At 30.0% G+C, this 23549-nt stretch overlaps 2 protein-coding genes across 2 annotated transcripts in view; one reads left to right on the top strand and one right to left on the bottom strand.

Annotated features, from left to right (window-relative positions):
• The window catches only part of LOC107064800 (uncharacterized), a 158136-nt gene that overhangs the window by 82035 nt on the left and 52552 nt on the right, over positions 1–23549 (bottom strand). The window lies entirely within an intron of this gene.
• On the top strand, positions 19430–20508 carry LOC149030779 (uncharacterized). Its single transcript, XM_089177592.1, has 2 exons — positions 19430–19794; positions 20325–20508. The coding sequence occupies exons 1-2, from the start codon at positions 19430–19432 to the stop codon at positions 20506–20508; spliced, it is 549 nt and encodes a 182-aa protein (XP_089033718.1).

Here is a 23549-nt window from a genome sequence, read left to right as displayed (position 1 = left end):
GTCCCCCAACCAAGTTTTCTTCACTAACAGTGGCCAAGAACATAGTTCCTCTTCTACTCACACATATATTAATACGTGTACGTTAATATATACACATTTATGTAAAAAAAAATACACGTTCGTGTTTTCTTCCACTTGTTTTTCTGTTTTCTATTTTTTTTATTTCGTTTTTTTTTTTTTTAGGGTGATTGAGGAGACAGTTAGATGACTATGATCTTATTGTTAGTTGTTTTGAGTGAAAAAAAAGTACATTTTTATATTATAATTATATTTTATATTATTATTATATTTTTTTCTTAATATATATAAATTACGTGTTACGTTGTTTGTCCGCAATGGACTCCTAAACTACTGAGCCGATTTTAATCAAATTTTCCGCAATGTGTGCAGTTTCATCCAACTTGAAAGATAGGATAGTTTATATTTTAATTTATAATTGCAATTGACTTAAAGACGTGTGTATCGGACTGATTGTGAGCCACAGCAACGCGTGGCAGGGCACCACTAGTGAGATATAAAATAAAAATTTTTATTTACTATTTATAATTTAATATTATTATATAAATTAAAATGTATATTTTATATTTAATATTATAATACAATAATAATATAATTAAAAAAAAAACATTTATTTATGTTATAATACGAAAAGAATAACTTTTTTTCCATGGTTACATGTTACGTTAGTTTTCTCTTGAGAGAAATCTCATCGTTCGTGAAAAAACCACCCCCTTTTCTACCCTCTCTCGATCGATTCTACTATAACGTATCTATCTTTACGTAACATATACTACTATCACCACGAGACAACACTTTCTTATATATCGAAAATGATCCTACTATTCGCAAATTCGAATAGTCAAACAAAAACGTGATTTCGTTTGAAAACTTTTTCTCTTACATACTATTCTTTTCTACATATGTATATATATATATATATATGTAAGTGTACGTATACAAATACTTGAAGATAAAAACCGATAAAAATCGACGAAATTTTCTATTTTACCATGAACAATCGTACAAGTTTTATATTTCAAGTTTTAATATTCACAAATTTTCTTCTTACGAAAGATTTCCAGAATAAACCTGCAAGATACTCAAAGATTCCATAAGAAATTTCAATGTACCAATGGAATGTCTTTGATGTTAAATTTATAATACCTCATAATAGTGTTAAATATTTCAACACACACACACACACACACACACACGTTATATTTTTTATACCAATTATATAAACATTATATTTAACGATAAAATCATACACAATAAATATAATATTAATTTAAATGAAATGAAAAATTACGAGATTTTAGAATTGTTAGTTTTTAAAGTGTCTTAACGTCTCGTTTACTGGTATTTCACGGTAAGGTAAATTTCAAATATCCCATCCCATCCTCTACCTTGACATTTTAGCTTTAAGGTAAGAGAAGAACGTTTTACTCTCGTGATACTTTACCTTTTTTCTTTCTTTTTTTTTTTTCTCTTTCTTTTTGCCTTAGAGCACGCACTTTGATGTAGTACGAGTGGAAGAAAAGTGTAGTGGAAAAACATATATATCTATATAAAAAAAGATAAAGATAAAGATAAAGAAAAAGCATGCAATGATATCGTAGAATACTGTAATCAACCAACGAAAACTTAATCAATGAAAAACAAATGTATTTTGGTAACTCACAATGAACGGTGATTGTTAAAAGTGAATGGGTAAAGATCAGGACAATTCAGTTTCTACTGAAGATTTCTACTTCTCACATTTCACTATACTTTCTTTCAAAGATTCATCGGTTAAACGTTGTGACGTTGAAATAGCAAGAGAAACAGAAATTGAAACAAAAAGATAAAAAAGGAAAACGCTTATTTTCGCAAAGGTTGTTCCGAAAGAAGAAGAGACGTGCTTCACGAGAAACCGACTAAGAGGGAAGATAGTAGTTTTAAGAAAGAGTAAAAGAGTAAAAGAGAGTGTGTGTGAGAGAGAGAGAGAGAGAGAGAGAGAGATGTCTGATACGATCCTGTACTTCGGTAGAAAATAAAACCCGTTCGTGATCCGCTTTCTTGCCCAGATCAAAGACGAATTGTATAGAAGGAGTTCATTAATTCTCCTACTTAAATACCTTTAAACGCGACCGGCATGAAATACCTTGTATTTTTATTTTTTATTTTTTTTTATTATATTTTTTTTTTATTTTTATTTTTCTTATCAAATCCCAGAGGAGACAAGGAGTTGAATCGTACAAAAGAATAAGCTCATTTCTAGCGTTAAATCTATTGGAAATTGTGTATAACCTAAACGTAAGATAAAAGAAAAAGTATATGTATGTATGTATGTGTGTGTGTGTGTGTGTGTGTATTGGTAATACTTTTGTCAAAATCATTTTCTTTCCAATTTGTAGAACAATTTTCGATTGATATTATCAATGATACATGTTTCATCAAATGATATCAAATAAAAAATATAAAAAAAAAAAGCAACAACAATAAATTTTGGTCTCATAGGAAAAAGAAATGTTTCACGTTGATAAAATATAAATGTGAAGAACAAAAAGAAAAAATTTGAAATATATAATAAATAAAGATAATAAATATTTGAGAAATGTAAGATGATCTTAAGTGAGATGAAGAAGATTCGATGAAATTTGGCGTGTTAATAGTTGGCGTGCTTTTGTTTACTAGTGAGTTCCTTAAGATTCGTGTCTTAGAAGGGGTTGGTTCGTTGGTTGGTTCGTTGGTTGGTTGGTTGGTTGGTTGGTTGGTTGGTTAGTAGATCTGAAAGTCAGATCTCTCCGCGGGCCAAACGCATAGAGGGTTAACCGCATTGCCATAAATTACCGGACTTGATGTATTGCCGCGTGGTTGCTCCACTGAGCTTCAGCATCCACTATTGCTCTTTACTATATATATATATAGCATTATGTACTTGTATTTGTATTATATATATATATATCTACCCATTTAAATACATATATGTGTGTAGGTAGAATATGTACAAGCTTATCCAAGAGTACGACACAGTTTATCTTCTATTTGTCGCTCGTGCTCGTAGTATCTCCGACGTGTCCCTGCAAGTACGTTTTTACTTGGAAAATGCATACGTCCCTCTTTTTTTTTTTTAAATATTTTTTTTCCCCCATGATGTACCTAACCCCGTAATGCTCGTTATCGTTCTAAATGTACCCTATCTCTGTCTCTCTCTCTTTCACTCTATCTATCTTTCTTTGCTGACAACCGTTGTTATGAGATTCTTCAGATATTTTATCTTCTCATTTTTTTCCCTTAGCTTAGGTAAATTTTAGCAAATTTAGAGAATGATTTTTTTTTGCCTGCCACGCGTTGCTGTGGCTCAAAATCAGTCTGATACACACGTCTTTAAGTCAATGAATTACCATATACCGGCATCTGTTAGAATCTTATCGAATTAACAGAGATAATCATGACACTTTGTTAATAAACAAATAATATTGCGATTATGAATTGAGATATAAACTATGCTATCTTTTAAGTTGAATGAAACTGCACACAGTTTGCAAAATTTTTATTAAAATTGGTTCAGTAGTTTAGGAGTTCATTGCGGACAAACAACGTGACACGTAATTTATATATATTAAGATATGTATGGTGTATACTAATTTATTATTTAATATTATATTGTAAAATGTGTGTCATTTATTTATAAAATTATTCAGTATTGTATGATATTTCTTGAAATAATTTTTTCATTTATTAATTCCCCTTTCTTTTTATTTTTTTTTTATTGTATATTTCAGTTCCCATTTTCTTTTGTTTTTTTTTTTTTACGAAAATTTCGATAAATGAATTTAATTGAAGCATTTGAAATATACGAACGTACAATGAGACCAAAATTGTTTTCAGGGTGAAAAAAAATATTTTGGTAATCTTTCAAAAATGTCACAAGCATATTTTAGATTGGATAAAAATTGTCAAGATAAAAAAATCAAGTGTGGAAAAAATAAATTGTTCTCTTTTCTTTTTTTTTCTCCCTACGATCGATTTCGAAAGTAGAAAAGGGGTTTGGTTCGTTTCTTCTCGAAGAATATTCAATGTCGCCAGTATTTCCCAGAAATAAAACTGAACCCCAATCGCAAAACGCTGAAATCCGATATACTCGTTTCACGCGTCCATGTTTCCCTCTCCCCTATTTCCCCCATAAACCGCGCTTCTTTCGAATTTATGTGATAGGATCGATACCAAATGGAATTTTATATTGAGGACTCTTTTGTTTTTTTTTTGGTTTTTTTTTTTTTTTTAAGTTCTTCTTCTTCTTCTTCTTCTCTCAGTTCACGTAAATCTTTTGAATATCGACGAATATAAAATTTTATCAGTGTGTGTCTAAATGTAAATGTATGTATGTATGTATGTATGTGTGTTGGTAACTCAAATTTTTCGTTATATTGCACATAAAGATGTCCCAGCATTGTTCGTAGAAAATAATATATGCACATTATAAATTTGACAAATTACCTAGACATTGTGGCAGATTAAAATGGAACGGCGTCGTTGTGGGTGGCGGGGGGTTGGGGTAGGGTGGCAAGGTGGGGATGTTCAAAGTCTTTCCGTGCACGTAAGAAAAGAAATTAAAGAGATAATGTATTGTGCGAATTACGAGACGTCTGCTCTACGAGATAAGAGGTGGAAAGGATGAACAGAAAGAAAGAAAGAAAGAAAGAAAAGAAAGAAAGCAAACCTACGTGTGTTTACCCAACCTTTTCGAGCTTTTTCATAGCAGACATCTTGAGGTATTAATCTTTTGTTCTACCCTTCCTCAAAAAAAAAAAAAAAGAAAAAAAAATGAAATAAAAATATGAGAAATTATAAATGCATTTTTTTTTCTTCAAAAATAATTCTAATTTTCAACAGATCTTCTGATATTATATTTGATAGTAAACTTTAGTTTATTGATCATAATTAAGTTGGATTAAGTTAAAAATTGACGATACTTAATAAATTGGTTTAAATCGTATCCTATGGAAATTTGGCGTTATGTTTCGTTCAATATTATGTATGTATATATGATTGCAAAATCAAATTGCTCATTTTCGACAGAATATTTCTCCCCAATATATCCACAAATCCCTGACGCAAACCTGGTGTGTTCGTTAGGTAAATATTATTAGCAAATTTATCTTCGTTAATTTTTTCCTATAATTATATCATACGTAAAAGTATATAATCTTTATGTTTTGTATGTATTAAATAATGTTTTACGATTTCAACAAATTAATATTTTAAATTAATTTAAATAATAATAATAATAATAATAATAATAATAAATAAAATGTAAATTAAGAAAGATACTTGCAAGGTAAAAGGAAAAAAGAAAAGTTTGTAAAATAATGTTTTACCTTTTAATGAGAAAAAAAAATATTATAAATTAATTTTAATTAAATAAAATGAAATATAAAATTAAGAAAGATACTTGAATAAATAAATAAAAAAAAGAAAAAAAAGAAAATAAATCTTTCGTGTAATCGCATAAAATGAATTACGATGATAACATACATATATATATATATACAAAATATAAAATACTATCACAAGAATATATTTAAATTATACGGATTTATGAAATAAAAAAAAAAAAAAAATAAAAAAATAATTATAAAATGAGATAATAACATTTTCTGATAAACGCGTGAAACTTCAACGTATGTACACACACGTGGCATACAGGGACAACGCATAAAGGGTCTTCGCATTTAAATCCGCATTTTGCTTGTTTTACATTTTTTCTTTTTTTTTTTTTTTTATTCCATTTTATTTTGTTGTTGTTGTTACCCTTTCCCCTGTTACCATCGTTGGCTGCATTTCATGGTCCGAATACGTAACTTCGCGTTCTTTTGTCTCACCTATGCGTTTTCCACCGTCAACGAACCTACTATGCTCGTATACTACGAGTAGAAAACAATATTTTACGTTCCGGATAACTAGAGTGGACTAGTACACCCCCCATTCCTACCCCTATTCATTCCTAGCAATCTCGGAAGCCCCAAACTGGATAAAATGAAGAGGTGATGCTGGCTGAGTGAAAAAAAAAAGAGGAGTAGGGCTAAAAGTGAATAAAAAAAGGAACTTCGAAGTTCGATGCATTTGAATTCCCTGCAAGCTACTGAAAACAACCGATCCAAATCAATTTCTGTTTTATCCAACTGCAATATGGGAAAACGTTCGTGGCAATTACAAAAAAAAAAAAAAAAAAAAAAAAAAGGTGCGTTCAATATCATGCAAAAAAAGTAGTGTTCCAGGGTGGTGCGAGGAAAATAGTATTTAATATCAAAGATATTTAAATGCAATTTATATTAATTTAATTTATACTAATTTTTAATTAATATTAATATTTTATAATAAATTATTAATTAAATTAAATTATATTTATATTAATATAAATTCAAAATAAATAAAATATATAAATATAATTTTAAATCCTATCTCTCCGATTAGAAATAAATATTCGTGATAATTTTTTTATTGTACCGAATTAAAAAAAAAAAAAAAAAAAAAAAAACAGAAAAAAAAAGATAAATATGGAAAAAAGGGTTAAGAATTTTCGCGGGACCATTATCATTCTTTCAACATCAGCTCTTACGTGACTGACTTTATAATTCATACGACCCCTTCATCCACTCTCTCTCTCTCTCTCTCTCTCTTTCTATTTTGTCCTGCTTTGCTCTGGTTCTGCTTTATTCTACTCTATTTTACTCTTTTCTACTCTGTCCTATTCTGTTCTGTTCTGTTCTGTTCTGCACACTTACTCTCTCCTCTCTCGAGCGTTCTCACACAGAGAGTCGTCAGAGTTTTTACGGCAAACTGACTCGCGCGACAGTTCTCTCTCTCTCTCTCTCTCTCTCTCTCTTTACACGCCTTTTAAAGAGAAGTTATTTGAAATTATGCTAGATTTTCTATTACACTACTAAATAATTGTTTCAGAGAATAAATGTTAAACGCATATGGGGGACAGTCAGTGTCATATTTTGGCACACATGAGTCACTTTCAAAACAAACTATTCATCATTCCGTTTTAATCCTCAACAATTTTTATTCTTACAAAATCTTGAATTGAAGAAGATAATATCATTTTTTATTATAACGTTTTATGTTTAATATTAAATATATAAATATATATGTATACACATGTATTGTCATTGATGTGTAATTGTCAATAATACGTAATGTATAAATGTGTTGTCCTAAAATTTGTATCACACATCTTTACATCTTGTTTAATCCTTTTGCCACAATGGGCGACTATAGTCGCTCTTCATAAAATGCTACTGACGTATTACGAGCGACTGAAGTCGCTCTACATAAAATGCTACTCACACATACTACGGGCGACTATAGTCGCTCTACATAAAATGCTACTGACGTACTACGAGCGGCTTTAGTTGCTATGCATAAACGACGAACGATTAGAGTTACTTCAAATCAAGTTTAACAAAAAGTTATAAATAATATGTTTCAATATTATCAATATTTTCATTTGTGCAGTTTTTCTTCAATAAGTAAACACCGTCAAGTCAAACCAACCAACTTGGGTTGCCGTGAAGCATAAACGTGGCCGTTGTCGATTTTACTCGAGCACCGTGCACATTTTTGGCGCAGCCAAAATACCACGGCGGAGAAGTCGCCCATAGCGAAAGGGATATACATATCAAATCCTTTTATTTGAAATATTAGTGAAAAAAAACAAAAAAAAAAAAAAAAATACATTTTAATTTAAAAAAAGAGAAAATCAATGGTTACAATTATGTTCGATAGCTATCGATTGGTGTACGAGTTGTTTCGACAATATCGTTCTCATTTTTATTATTTTTACACGATACTAAGCTTTTAAAAGACTGAAAGTGTAATCGATGGTATTATACGAGAAATGGATACACATGTAATATATATATATATATATGAACGGTTTAACGTGTTTTACATACAATCATTCATTTCAACACGTACACGCGTAAACGTAAATTTACATACACATTACTGAAACAGGACGGGGAGGGGGAAAGAGTGTGGAGGGGAGAGGGGGAGGAGAAAGCTATGCGAATGCGAGTGAAAATTTCCATCTCGACGATTCAATTTCTCTGACGATAACGTCTCCCCCGTTGCCCTGCTCTGCTCTGCCCTTCTTCGTCGCCCTTCTTCAACCTACCAACCAACCAACCAACCATCATCGACAACACTACGGTTTTTTTTACGCTGTGAAAAAAAGCTTAAGCGTAAAAAAAAAAAAAAAAAAAAAGAAAAATAATAGTAAATCCTTTATTCGTATTAAGCTTTCGTCGTTCGTACTTGTGCTAAGCGTGCAAGCACACGTTTTTTTTCTGCTTGGTTAAAAAAAAAAAAAATGAACTTAAAAAAATAAAAAAGAAATTAAAAAGAATTTCATTAAAGCAACGGTGTTCGTAATTCTCCTACTTCTTCTTCTTCTTCTTCTTCTTATTATTATTATTATTATTATTATTATCCTAACATTTTCTAAGTTCAGAAGAATATATATATATATATACATGTATACACACACAAGTTAATGGCTTTTCGAGAACATTTTCTAAAATAATAATTGCCGTAGGTTGGTTATTGAAGATAAGCGAAGCATCAATAATTGTAATAATATTATTAGTGACTTTTAATAAGACACTGGTTTATATTTATTATGAAAACGGTACTCTCTTTTGATATCTTTTGATAAAAAGTTAATTATTATACAATATAATGATCTCATAATATACAATTATATAATTATTTCGAGTTAATGCAAAAGTTACGATTGTTTAACAGTTTGAATGTAAAATTGCTTCAACATAAAATAACTTGACTTTTAAAAATATTAAATATTTTGCTTATAAATCAATCTTAATTAATATTTATTTTTTAATTTTCATAATACGAATATTTTATTTTATTTTATTTTTTTTTTTTTTTAATCTAAATTTAGTAAATTTCTCAGTAGACTTTAGTAGCTTCCCACACTCAAGATGGGTTTTTTATTGTGTGTTAATTATTTATATAATATATTATAACATTATTATAATATTAATAAAAATTAATATTAATTAATAAATATAATATATATATATGTATATTAATTTATCATAAAATCTAAATAGAAAATAAAAACGTCAACTAGTTAGAGTGTTATAGATGTAACGATTTTCTTAGTACATACCTTTTTTTTTTGTGTGATCCTAGTATCACTAGTTTAATTCCCTAGACAGTACTGCGGAAAGCCATAAAGAAACAGGAAGACTTTGTACGATCTTTGTAGAATATATATATATATATATATATCAAAGGAAGTATCCTACTTAAACTTTCCTTTCACGTTTATGCACTCGTCGCTGTCGCATAAATTGGGTAGCAAGGATCTAAAGATCAACGTTGTGATCTATTACAGGTATCAACGGTAAAGATGAATTTTTACATCAGTAATGAGAAAGAGATTTCTCTCTCTCTCTCTCTCTCTCTCTCTCTCTCCTTTTTCTGTCGATTAAAGTTTTATAAATCAATCAAGTTCGACGAATTATTTCTTCTATTTGTTATACAATATCCAATCCTGTATTAATCAATGTTTTAAAATCCATACATTTTAATAATATCCGATTCGTATCTTTCGTTTACGATACACAATCATTTTCACTGGACTTACTTAATAATCGATGTTGTTTCTACCGATTTCTCTCTCTCTCTCTCTCTCTTTTCTATTAGATACAACAACAAGAGTGGAAGAGGTTGGGGGGGGCTGGTGGGGTTACGTTGAAAGTAATTAATATCCCCGTGGACAAAACGATTTCCGCGTAAAGCTTGCAACAACAAACCAAACAAAAAAAAAAAAAAAAAAAACAACAACAAACTAATAGCATAGAATCGATTTTGAAGAATCAATAAGGTCTCGTAACAATTTGTCCATTTTCCTACCAACCTATGACCAACCCACACGTCCTCACCCTTCTCTCGTGTACATTTTTTATCTTACCCACTATATCGAAACACGAACCCAGGGACATTTCTATAGACATATGGATAGACATTATTCGATACATATCGCATTACGTCGTTGAATGCCGAAGTGGTCGGTTAACGATCGACAATTTGTCTCTCGACGTTTTCCCAATAGTCAGAAAACTTCTACCATACGCAAGTATGTAACATATACACGTACGTACACACGTGTATATTTATATATATATATATATGTCATATAAAAAGTCACATTTTTTAAATAGCAAGGTACTACTTCATAGTACCGGTTTTATAATTCGAGTGTGCCGGTGATGACGTTAACAAATCTAGGCCAACGGAACTCGTACTTTTTTTTTTTTTTTTTTTTTTTTTACTAATTTCTTCTTTCTCTTTTTTCTTGTTCTCTTTCTCTACTTCATACCAGGTCGTCGTAATCCCTGAGAACTATCCCGCGAAGTTTCGTAATTGAAGTGAGAGAACCTCCTACCAACGGATTGGGCTCGATTTAATTAACACACAGCATCCCTTCGATCTTTATTCGCAGATGGATCACAACGTTCCTATGCGAAATCGATCGATCCATCTATCGATCGACAAATCTTAACTCAATTCTAAAACATTATCGTATTGATTCACAAACTGTACGCGTTTTATTTTAAAATGAATCCAAAATCAAAATTTAAAGATATAAATGAAGGAAGAATGAAATTGTGATAAGTTTAACACATTTTGCGTGGGAGGTGACTAAAATCGTTTTTTTTTTTTTTTTTATTCATTAAATATTATATAAATATTTATTTAATTGCAAAATTACAGTTACATTATGTAGAAGATAACAAATGATATCAAAATTAATTTGCTAATATTTAACGTACAATTTTCTCTTATTCGATTGTCATACACCTAACTCTCTCCTAAGTAGATATTCATTTAAATAAATAATCCAATTGTAAATATGTAAATATATACTATAATAAATATGAAAAAAGGATTCACTAATTTATAAAACGTTTATTTATTTTCATTTTATTTTATCCTTCCATTAAATTAGTTCAATCAATTGTGTTAAAACCTATAAACACGAATTGACCAAAAAAAAAAAAAAAATGATTGTAGATTTATAAAAGTGACGATACGATTGGTGCTGATGGTTTTTAAGATACTCTCAGGTTAAATCGTGGTATTTTGCAAAAGGGGTTTATTAATTATGCATTCGATTTGCTTGCTAACTCTCCTCAACACTTTTCCTCTTGGTCCTCACTCGAGAGATAGAAAGAGAAATGAGGAAGAGAAAACAGTAGTGAGGCTTTTCATTTCTCTCTCTCTCTCTCTTTTTTCTCACTTTATAAACGTAGTTGGGGTAGGGGTAGTGGTGGTGGTGGTAGTAGTAGTCCCTGGGTGGAACTTCGATGATTAACAATCCGGTAATATAGCGTATAATAAAATGGGAGGAAGGTTAAAAGGGGGAGGATTCTTATTACGTCTCGTATTGCGCGTTTACGATGCAGAAAATACAATGCCAAGCTTCGTTCCATAGAAAAGAAGAGAGGGGTGGTGAATAGGAAAGGGGGAACGGGGTGGAAAGGGGAAAGGGCTACTTTTCCATGCAACATTCATGAGGTGGAGAGTTTAATATTTAGTTTGCTTTCGTAGAAAACTCGGAAGCGCTTGATTAGGCAATGCCATCGAAACGACGGTTAAACGATCCAAGCAATACCTTTTGCCACGCAAAATCGTTCCCCACCCCCTTATTCCCACCCCCATACCCATCAACACTACTAGCTTAACCCTCGCTATAGTCATTTACGAAGACTGTCTACCATTGCTATGGTTTCATTGGAATTAAATACTCTCACATCAGTGGTTTAGCCAAAAAATGTTGGGTATTCTTACAAAAAAAGAAATAAAAGTAGACAAAATAAAAGGGAATAATGGAAAACGATACCTTTTTCCTTACCATCTTCTCCCAGCCCTTCCACCCTTCCGTCCGTCTATTATCTTTTATCACGTAGTTTCATCGTTGAGAAAGATGGTGGTAAGAACAGTTAGAAAAGAGAATAAGTAAGTAAAAGAGAGAGAGAGAGAGAGAGTGAGAGAGATTCTAGGGTCTTTCTTTGCTATACAATTTCCTTTAAGGGTTAGCATCCTTTGTACTAGCGATCGACCGTGAATGACATTAACACGGAATTTTGCTGAAAACTCCTAGAAGCTTTCTTCTACTTCTTCTACTTCTACTTCTACTTTTATCTTTTTTCTTTTTTACCCTTTTACCACACACTTCATCCCGTTTCTAACACTTTGTCTACGCGACAGCAATTTTCAATGTTCCTTAGTTGGACGACCAAAAAGTATTTTCAGTTCTTTACGCGTTTTTTTTTTTTTTTTCTTATATAAAAAGATTTTGCTACGCTTTAATGAAAATAAGTTCATAGAAAAAGAGAAAGAAAGAAAGAAAGAAAGAGAGAGAGAGAGAGAGAGCAGAACTAATCAAACTTCTTGAACCCCGTTTTCTTTTCTACAGTCATAGTAGAGACATCTCTCTATTTCATTAGTTATTTTTTTTTTTTTTTTTACTTCTTCTTCTTCTTCTTTTTCTCCACCCTTTGATCCAGTCTTATTTTCTATTTTTTTTTAATTCTTCTTCTTCTTCTTCTTCTCATTCTTATCTATTCGCCAATTGGTATAACGAAACGAAGAAGGTAGCAGTAGCAGCAGCATGTTCTTGCTAGTTGCTCTTATCCCCGATCAGAGCTTTTATACGAACTCGTTTGAAGTCGTTTCGTTCTATCTTTCAAGTACCATACCGTACAAAGCTGTTCTGTCGTTAATAAAAACGTTTATAACGTTAGTACCAGTCAGTGTGCACATTACCGTTTCATCTTTAACAAAATTCGTCGATTTTTTCTCATCTTTTTCTTCATCTCTGTCTAATTGAACGATTTATTACAAGTATCATGAGAAAATACTTCAATGGACAGATGGTTATTATTTTAATTGTTAGTTTCTTTTTATTTTTTCAATATTTTTCTTTCTCATAAAAAATTATCAAGGTGATTCGTTATGACGTTGTTGCATCAGGATTGGGAAAACACGGATCGTTTGTGTTAAAGTTTTCCTATAAATGATTGATACATATATATATATATATATAGGGTCGTATTATATACTAAACGAATGAATTATTTTATGATGGATAATAATATGTTTAAATGTAATTTGATACTTCATTAAGAAAAGATTTCGGCAATAAATAATAGGCAATAAATCGATGGAAAATGATTATTTTCTATAAATATTAAATTTAGAAATATTTTATATTACAAATTAATAATAATATAATTATATTATTTTTATTTGGCGATATAAATAATATAATATATTATAATATAATTATATTTAATAAATTATATATATTATTTTATATTAAAAATTAATACAACAAATATTAAATAACTATTTTCTATAAATATTTATTATTAATTATTATACTTTAAGATTGAATGTAATCTAATATTCAGATTAAGGTAAGAAATTTATCAAAGATAATATTCTACGAAACTACATTAAATTTTCCAATATGAAATTATTATCGTAGTAATAACATAACGATTAGATCAAATTCGGATTATTATAGAAATTGATTTACTTTATTAATAACTAGAAAAAACAAATCACGTTATAATTAATAACAAAAATATAAATATATCTTCTCATCGTATAATAGAGACAAGAAATATTCTCATCGTTCTTCTGCATTTATACCTGTATTTATATCTGCCCGAAAGGAAGTAAGCTTTCAGAGGTGATTCATGAATGGTAAAATTTGCGAACGAACATCCGTGCCTGGTTGCGGATAAACCCTGCTGCTACTGTTACTGGTGGTGGTGGTGGTGGTGGTGGTGGTGGTGGTGGTAGGTCTCGTGTTACGAATACAATACACACGACGAAATGGTTGGTATAGTAATTCCTAGAAAAGGGAACCGTTTTGGTCGAAGGAAGATGTACGATATCGAGCTTTCATGGCTGCATGACTTTGATACATTCTATCTGAATAACGAACAACAAAAAACAGAAAAATAACTAAAAAAATCAAGAAATAATCACGTGATTAGATCCTAACGTAGTAATTGCGATCAGTTGATTCCTTGATTATAAAGTATTTAAAAAATGATGTAAAAGATTGTAGGATAATGTTACGTAGTCTCAATAGAATTTCTAGTTGAATGAAATTATTTATAAATAGTATCCTTTTGATACATACCTGTCGTCTGAACCTATGTAATGGTATGTAATGTAAAGGTATAGGTTGGTGTATATATGAGTTAAGAGAGGAATCAACTGAAGTTGCGTTACGAGTAAGGATCTCAAACACGTGGTGGAGATTCAAAGGTCGTAAAGCATGTACCAGATGAGGTATCTGAAAGGATAAGAGTGAGAGAGAGAGAGAGAGAGAGAGAGAGAGATTATATTATACAGGTGGTATTCCTGGTGGTACTTGTCTAGTACGTTGGTCCATCTAATTCAGGATAAATTTCGCGAGATACCAGTTGGTATCCAAGGTACCACCAAGCCCAGATACACACTATCGTCCGATGCTGATATTCCCAACCCTTCGTGAACTCGCACTAGCGTGAGTAACATTAACAGGAGATACTGCACCGTTGACCTAGCCCAGTACCAGCAACATCACCTCACCTCACCACACCTCACCTCAACGGAGAGGTTACATTATTTCGTGTGCTAAGCAAAGACGAGAGCCTGGTACCCATCCTGAGTGCGAGTGAAATGGAATGAGAGAATGTGTATGAGTGAGAGTGAGTGAGTGAGAGAGAGAGAGAATTAGGAGAGGGGTCGAGGATCTGGCTCGGTTGTCACAAGCCGTGCCGAGTGATCTATGGCTCTAATTAATGGCAATCTCCGGAGGGTCCCAGCTTTCCACGTGGATTTCAATTATCTCGCATCGGTCTGCTCGGACCGTCCAGTAAACCGATTAAAGTTTTTGCGATAGGGTTGTGAGAGAACGAGAGCATAGTCCTTCTTCTTCTACCTTTCCTGGTACCCTTTCTATCGTCCTTCTGCTTCCGGCACATTCACCATCCCTTTCTCGCTTTTATATTGCCTTCTACCTTCTTCATCCAACTCATAGAGTTGGACTCTTATACTTCTCTTCATCTATTTCTTTCTCTTTTCAATACTTTGAGGAATATAAATCGATTTTTCAAGCCTATATTCTAGGCAATATATACATCAAACCTTCTTCCGCCCTGTTCGTGCTTGCAATTTGCCTCATTCAGAGGGAGTAATATACCGATGGAATAATAATAATCGTCTCGTTCCACCCTTCCGAATCCTTGATGGCGTAAACACTATGCGATAATTTGAACGGATGTACGTATGTAATGTATATACCTGAGATATACAAGAGAACTCCTCTATCTATGGTTTGGGAATATCACGTTAATGAGACGCAGAGATGTTTCAGACTATGATCCAACTTAAAATATATATTTATTTATTATTTGTTATATGCTATATAAAGTATAAGTTTATTAATTATATACTCTAATAAATTATCAAACATTTATATCGTTTGCAAACTATCGTCTAATTGATCAAATTAAAGAGGATAATTAAAAATTGTAATTGGCTTTATTTTTTTTTGGAAACTATACCATTTACATTAACTGTAACCCTGATGCAACCCTGACACAACTATACCATATATCTTACAATTAAAAAATAAAAGTGAGATAAAAGCTCGACAGAATAGGTTGTTCGGCAAGTAATTTCGTTCTTCTTTTGTGAAAATGAAGATAATTTTTGCTCCGAGATTAAATCGAGACCTTTCAAGTTGGTATAAATAGTTGAATTTGATAAATTTAACCTCTCATCAAATCTTACGTGTTTGCATCAACTAATGTCTTTATTGTGTTAGAACAAAACGAAATTACTTTCTAAACAATCCAATAGTTTGAATCCAACCTGATCCCATGTTCAAATCACGATCTTATACCATTTGATCCTTCAAATGATATTTTTATGTTATTTATCTTGTTCAATTTATTTTAGTTTATATTCCCTAAAGATATTCTATTTTCTTTTTTTTTTTTTTTTTAAATTACACAATTGAACAAAACGAGCTTACGACGAGGGAATTTGTTGATCTTTCAAATTCAAATTTGAATTTGATTATATAGATTCAAAGACTTTGACCAACGAAATGTTCGAGAGAATTTGATAAAATGGGGTTGTTTCATTATCAGTCAGATCCTAATTTCGTAGGTACACGTAAACCTCCATGTTAACCGTTTACCCAGTAACGCTATTCGAGAGGAATATAATTTCCCGAGACGACAGTATTGGAGGTGAGTCTCAAGGTACCACGTAACAATAATCCTGAGTAGTAGATATGTATAATACGTTCAACAACAGGGGGGGGGGGGAATGGATGGGTGAGGGTGGTGATGCAACTTGTCAATCGAACGCTCAGGGAAATTCTCATTGATCAGTTTGAAACCACTCTTTTAAAATATTGCGTTATACCTGTTGTTTTTTTAATTTTTTTTTATTTTTATTTTCGATATATCTACACATCATTTATTTGGACTATAATTAATAATAATTATTAACATTAAAACCAGATATTAATTGATACATATATGGGATACTGTATAACTGCAACGAATTATTTATTCGCGTATAAATTCATAATCAACAGGTTAAGCGTAATACGTATGGAACGTTATGCATCCAATTAGATCTAAAGTAAAATATAATATTTATTAATAATTATTATAATTATATAATTCTGTTTTTTTTCTCTCTCTCTCTCAATATTATAAATAATACAAATGTTTTAACCAAATGTTTATCGTGATACAAGCTAAAGTCAACTTTGTATTAAAATTCACGATAACGATATTTCCAAATATTCTATATATATATATATATATATGAAATAAAATATCTGATGGTAATTAAAAAAAAAAAAAAAAAGGAAAGAAAAAAAAAGAGAGAAAGAGAATCAGTGATATTGCGATATTCGAAACGCAAATGATCGCAACTATTCGTATGGTCTCGTTTATTAGTACGATGGTTTGTGATAATAATAGGTAAAAATCGTTTCTGTATTACGTGATATCGTTGAAAATATGAATATTAAAATGAATTTTCAATTTTCACCCGTGTACACTTCAATTTCACAAATGTGTGTGTGTGTGTTCCCTATTTATATAATAGAATTCCTCATTGTAGTACGAAAATAGCGTTTTCGTTTGGTAACTGCATCGAATAATATGTGGTTTTCACGATTTAGTATAATCATTTTCAACGTTACTAGAATTTGATACGAATCGATTGATATATATATATATGTATATATGTATATGAAATTGTGAAAATATTTATTTTCATTCATTTTGGTTTATCCATTATTATTATTATTCATTCCTTTCACACTTGAACGCGTTTCAATGCAATGCTAACGTCGTATCGAAACGTAGAATTGTTTGATCATCGTATAATTTCCCGAGACGATCGGGGTTTTCGAGAGTGTGAGGTGTCATGTTTTATCTCTCTCTCTATCTCTCTCTCTCTCTCTCTCTCTTTCACTCTCACACCCCTTCTTCATAGTAATAACAGCAGCGAGTGTGAATATTCAAGTCGTTGGCATCGATCGAATTCCCAGAGAACCCGTTGCTAATCAACTCGATGGCACAGGATCTTTTTTCTTGTTTTAACACTTAACTGTGACGTTTGTTTGTTTTTTTTTTTTTTTTTTTTTAAATCGTTGCAGACGATCTTTTTCTTGTGAACAAAAAAAAAAAAAATAAAAAAAATCAGAACTAAAGAAATATTTATCATATTCAAAGGAATACGAATGTATAAAAATTTATCGAGATAATTTGTTATCGTTAAAAATATGAAATAAAATTGTTTTGCCATGTGAACTGGAGAGGAACTTTGGTTATCTGAGATCAAATTTTTGAATGGGTCAGCAACTTTAGATAATAAGGTATTAGGTATTAGGTGTATATATATATATAATATGGTATAAATGTTTTTACGTTTGTTGAATAAGGTTGTTGGTCAAAAAAAAAAAAACAAAAACAATGATTTATATTTCTAATAATTTAAATTAAAATCAAGTATTGATCGTTAATGAAATTTTCTGATAAACCATTCTCAGGTTAATTTGAAATTACACACACATAGATATTTTATAAAATGTATTGAGAACAATCGACGTAACTATTAGGTATAGGAAAACTATGAAGTAACTATTTTCAATGACTATAGATATTCGACGAGAGTAACCCAATAATAAAATAACGAAATATGGTGTATTGTAATAATACAACAAGTTTCTACCGATTGAAATTCAACGCTCGAAATCGAGCAAAATGCGTTGGGCCAAATCGGTGATTCAACGTTTCCACAGAAGTACCTCATCAAGAGGGTACTGCAAAGCAATTATTTTCAATGCACGGAAACGAAACGTGTTTTGTACGTAGGGCACAGAACGCGTTCCCTACAAACCCCTCCCTATAAACCCTCCCTACGTAGGTAGGTACGTTATCTACGTACTTTCCATCGTTGCGAGTTAAAACGTGAAACGTGTGTGACTATTATGTACTATAACGTATATGGTAGGTAGGTAGATATACCTAATACCTGTGCTGGGTTACAAAGAGAATAGATGAAACGCCCTTCGAATTGATTCTGGGCGTCATCCTGACAATGCCCTGGTTCCGCGTCATTTACCTAGCTTCCATATTGCGAAACATAATGTCGACATTACCGCGACTAAACCGCGCGTTCCGCGCTTACCGGATACGATATATTCATCCGGATGGATACCGTCTCTACGTCCGAGCTACTATTTTAACATCAGAATCAAATATCAGTATTATTTAACACGCAAAACTTTAAATGTTTATACTTTATTATTATATGTGTTTGAAATACGTGTATTATCGTTTATATGTACACGTTGTTACTGATTTAATTGATCACCGTATATATAAGTGTACGGTATATATATATATATGAAATTATATTTAAAACTATATTTCCAAATATTATATTTGTCATAGTTACATTGACAAATTATAAATATTTTATTCTTCTTTTCTTTACTAAGATCGATAATGTTAACTCTCGATTAAAAATAAAAGAATAAAAATCTCGAAAAAAAAAATAGCGAAGATACACAAAAAATGTGTCATTTGATTTCATCTTGATTCGTATTACGCGAGTTTTGGTTAAAATATAAAAAAAACCCATTTTTGTTACACGAAACGTAGAATGTGAAAATAAACATTTCTTAGCTTTGCTTGTAGTTGGCAGTTGCAGTCGAGATAAAGTACTCCCTAATTTGATTTGTTTATTTAAACAAATATAGGAAGAAATTCAAAAAAGAAATTTAAAAAAAAAAAAGAAAATCTTCAAAATGTTTTCTCGACTGAGACTGCCAATAAATCAATTATCCGAATATATAATTCAACCAATTACACGAATGGTGTGTAATACTTATACAACGTTTGATTCCAAATTTCAAAATTCTAAAATTGTACAAACAAAGATAGACGACAATTTAAGGAACAATGTGAAAAATACGAAAGACTTCAATTTAAATAAAAGATACAAATCAACAAATACAATCCACGAACGTAATAAAAGTTTATTCGATAGAACGAAATCGTTGTTTTTTTTAAGAAACATGGAAATTAGAAATATATTGGATGAAGCTAAAGTGGAAGATAATGATCGTGTGTACGAATCATCGATATCGGTGATAATGAGGCCTAAAAACAAGTAATTATGATCACAATAATTTTTATTATTCTACATAAATTATATTCTATATATATAACAATATTATTATAATATTAAATAATTTTTTTTATTTATTATATATTTTTTAATTTATTTTTTATTTATATTATATACAATTATTAATTAATTTATATATTATTATAATATATATTTAATTAAATATATTTAATAGAATAATATATATATATATATATATATATATAATAATAATAATAATAATATATTTATATATTATTTATATTATATATATTATATTATTAAATATATTTTATATATTTAATATTAGAATTTAATATATAATATATTATAATATATTAATTTAAATTAATAATAAAAATATTATATAAAATTCGATATATATATAAATATTTTTTTATTATAGTATTATACATAAATTATATTTTATATATATTCTTATATATTCTATATAAATTAATTTTTTCAATTATTTATTGTTTACCATTTTGTATAATGAAATTAATTAATAAACCAAATGTGTACATAAATAGAATAAAAATCAAGGAATCGAATCTAGTACCACCAGAAGAAGTTGAAACAGAATTGTACGATATTCAATACATCATGGACCCTTCTTATCAAGAAATACTTTATCAAAATATTGCAAATATGATGCACAGCAAGGAGGAAGATTTTAACACTTCTGGACCAATAATATGGAACCTAGTTTCTTAAAATGTGTGTTTTTTTTTATTAATATTAATATCAAATTGAAGAAAATCGAATTTTCACGTACATGTTCATCGATTCATTTAATGTACAAACAATTATTTAATTATGCAATTGACTATTACAAACAAATTTGATATTAGATTTAATATTTTTTCGTGTAATAAAATTGATCGTGAAGAAGAAAAAAAAAGAAAAAAGAAAAATGAAAGAATAAAATTTGTTTCTCGATGAAATTTGTAAAATCTTTTGCCTGATTTGTTTGTTTGTTTTTTTTTTTACTTTCATTTTTGTCGTAAACGATTAGAAAATTGTTTGACTAAATTTTGTCGAAGTAAATCAAGAATAATAGGACAGTGGTCTATGTCTCTGTGTGTGTGTGTGTGTGTGTGTGTGTGTATAGCAGTACAAATTTGTGCTAGTTTTACATAGTTGCAACACTCATAATGGAATATTCAAATATTCAAATAACTGTGAATACGATTAGTAGAAAATTTTGCAACCTTAGAAAGAGAAGAGTAAGAAGAGGTGGAGGTAGCTTTAAATGAAAGCTTTAAAAAAGAGCTTTATGAATACTAATAATAATAATAATAATAATAATAATAGTGATTTGGGTAATTCGTGTTCAAAAAGGTAAGAGAGAAAGATTTTTCTAATTTTTTTTCTTTTTTTTAACACTCTTTATCCGTTTTGCATATAACGGTGATAAATAAAAAAAAAGTGAAATAATAAAAATAATAATAATAATAATAATAATAATACATCAGAGGGAAATGAATAAGCGTCACACATCGACTTGCCCGAAGGCTTGTTAGACGTGGTACTGGGAAAAAAAAAAATGCACTTTTCAACTTGGAACAGATGAAAATGAAATAATGCTATAGGGGTAGTTCGGTACAATATGTGTTCTCGCGTTGAAAATTTTTCTCTCGTTCCTACCCCTCCCTTTTTACTCACAACCCACTCTCATCTTTCTACTTTCCTTTATGCAAAGTAAGCTTTGCGAAAAGGGGTGAGAGATGGGGAGTGAGTGGGATACTAAAAATGAAGAAATATTCTTACGCGTCCTCGAATAGAATTGAATTTGATAATTATCGTTGGGGGAAAAAAAAAAGAAAAAAAAACGAAAAATTTCTATCGTTACTCGTTAAATTTATTATTTTTTTTTTTATTACGTTATTTAATAATGATTATTACTACGTCATCGTGAAAATGAATCGGGAATAATAATTAATGAGAATATCGTAGATAGATAGATCGATTCATATTTCGCTTATTAACGTTTCAATCAAGTAATTAATATCATTCATACTATATATATATATATATAGGGGAATATATACAGGGTGATATATATACAGGATACACATCTTGTCAGTCGCTATCCTAAAATAAGTATTAAAATATAATATTGTATTTATTTTTATCATTTTTATTGGTCAACTTTGTATTGTATTTTAATCAGTATTAAAATTATTTATTATATTTTATAATATGTAATTTTTAATTAATTTATAATATTAATATATAATATATATAATTTATAATATATTTAATTAATTTATAATATAATATATATATAAATAAAATAATATTGCAAATTATAAATTGCAATATAAACTATCCTATCTTTCAAGTTAGATGAAACTGCACACAGTGTGCAAAAATTTTATTAAAATGGGTTCAGTAGTTATATATATATATATATATATATATATATATATATATATAAGATAGTATATTTTATAATATACTTATTATATTTTTTTATAAGTATTAAAATAACTTTAAAATTTATTAAAAAGTAATATCAAACAAAATTGATCAATAAATCTCGATGAATGATTCAACCCTAGCAAAAAAAAAAAAAAAAAAAAAAACAAATACTAAAGTCAAATTGTAGTTCTGAATTTTTCATGCAACTTATCCACTTTTCTGCTATCATACTTTCGGTACTATTTAAGTGAATCACCCTGTATAATATGACAGATATCATTTCCTATCGTATTTTTTTTTTGTTTTTTTTTTTTTTTCATCAAATTCTTACTTCTTCTTTCTTTTTATATCATTTACTTTTTGTCAAGAGGATGAAGAGTAGTAAAAGACAGACACATGGCATTCTAGAATATTAACGAGCGTTCGTTATCGTTTCGACGAAAGAAGTAAAGAAGCAAAAGGGAAAGAAAAGAAAAGAAAAAAAAAGATGAAGAAGAAGTAGTAGTAGTAGAAAGTTATAACGTTATGAGAAAGAGAAAGAGATAGTGAGAGATAGATAGAGAGTGAGTGAGAGAGAGAGAGAACGTTCACTCGATAACGGCCGATGCTTTTGAATTCACTGGGAGTTAAACTCGAATCTCATCTTTTCTGGAGGTCTTAGTTTCAATGAAGCACTCTCTCCTCTAAGGTTCATTTCTCTCTCTTTCTCTCTCTCTCTCTCTTTCTCTCTGTCTGTTTTTTTTTCTTTTTCTTTCTTTCTTTCTTTCTCACTTGCCTTAACACTCACACTTACATCAGACAACCATTCCCCTTTCAAGAAACTCTTCGAAGCGTTCGCACTTTAACGAATGCGAGTCGTCCCAGAATATCCCAGCTCGATATGCATCATTCATCTATCCTAATCCACGAAAGCGAGTCAAAGTTGCACACAAGTTGTCTTTTTTTATGGGTTTGTATGTGTGTGTGTGTGTGTAAAAAGAATGAATGAGTTAGTGGTAAAAAGTAAGATGTGTCAGAATGAGAAAGAAAATCTTCGTTTGGTTTAACTTACGGTCCCGTTTAATTGCTCGATGATTCAGATTCTCTCGTTATACTCGATCGTAGTAGAAATTCAGGTTCTATTAGAGAGAGAGAGAGAGAGAGAGAGGAGAAAAAAAAACACAAAAAAATGTTAAGTAAAGTTGCATTTTCTTAAGATGGTAATGGAAAAAGAGAGAGAGGATTACTACTCCACTCGAGTTTTTATACTAAGAATTATTCCACATTACTCAAAATTCAAAAAAAAAAAAAAAAAACGTTTCGTCAATCGATTTGGAATAGCATCACGCACA

This window comes from Polistes dominula, unplaced genomic scaffold (genome assembly GCF_049000335.1).
Source record: "Polistes dominula isolate Pdom_NZ unplaced genomic scaffold, Pdom_raw_medaka contig_24, whole genome shotgun sequence".
NCBI classification, from domain to species: domain Eukaryota; kingdom Metazoa; phylum Arthropoda; class Insecta; order Hymenoptera; family Vespidae; genus Polistes; species Polistes dominula.
This window is presented reverse-complemented; position numbering and strand designations above follow the sequence as displayed.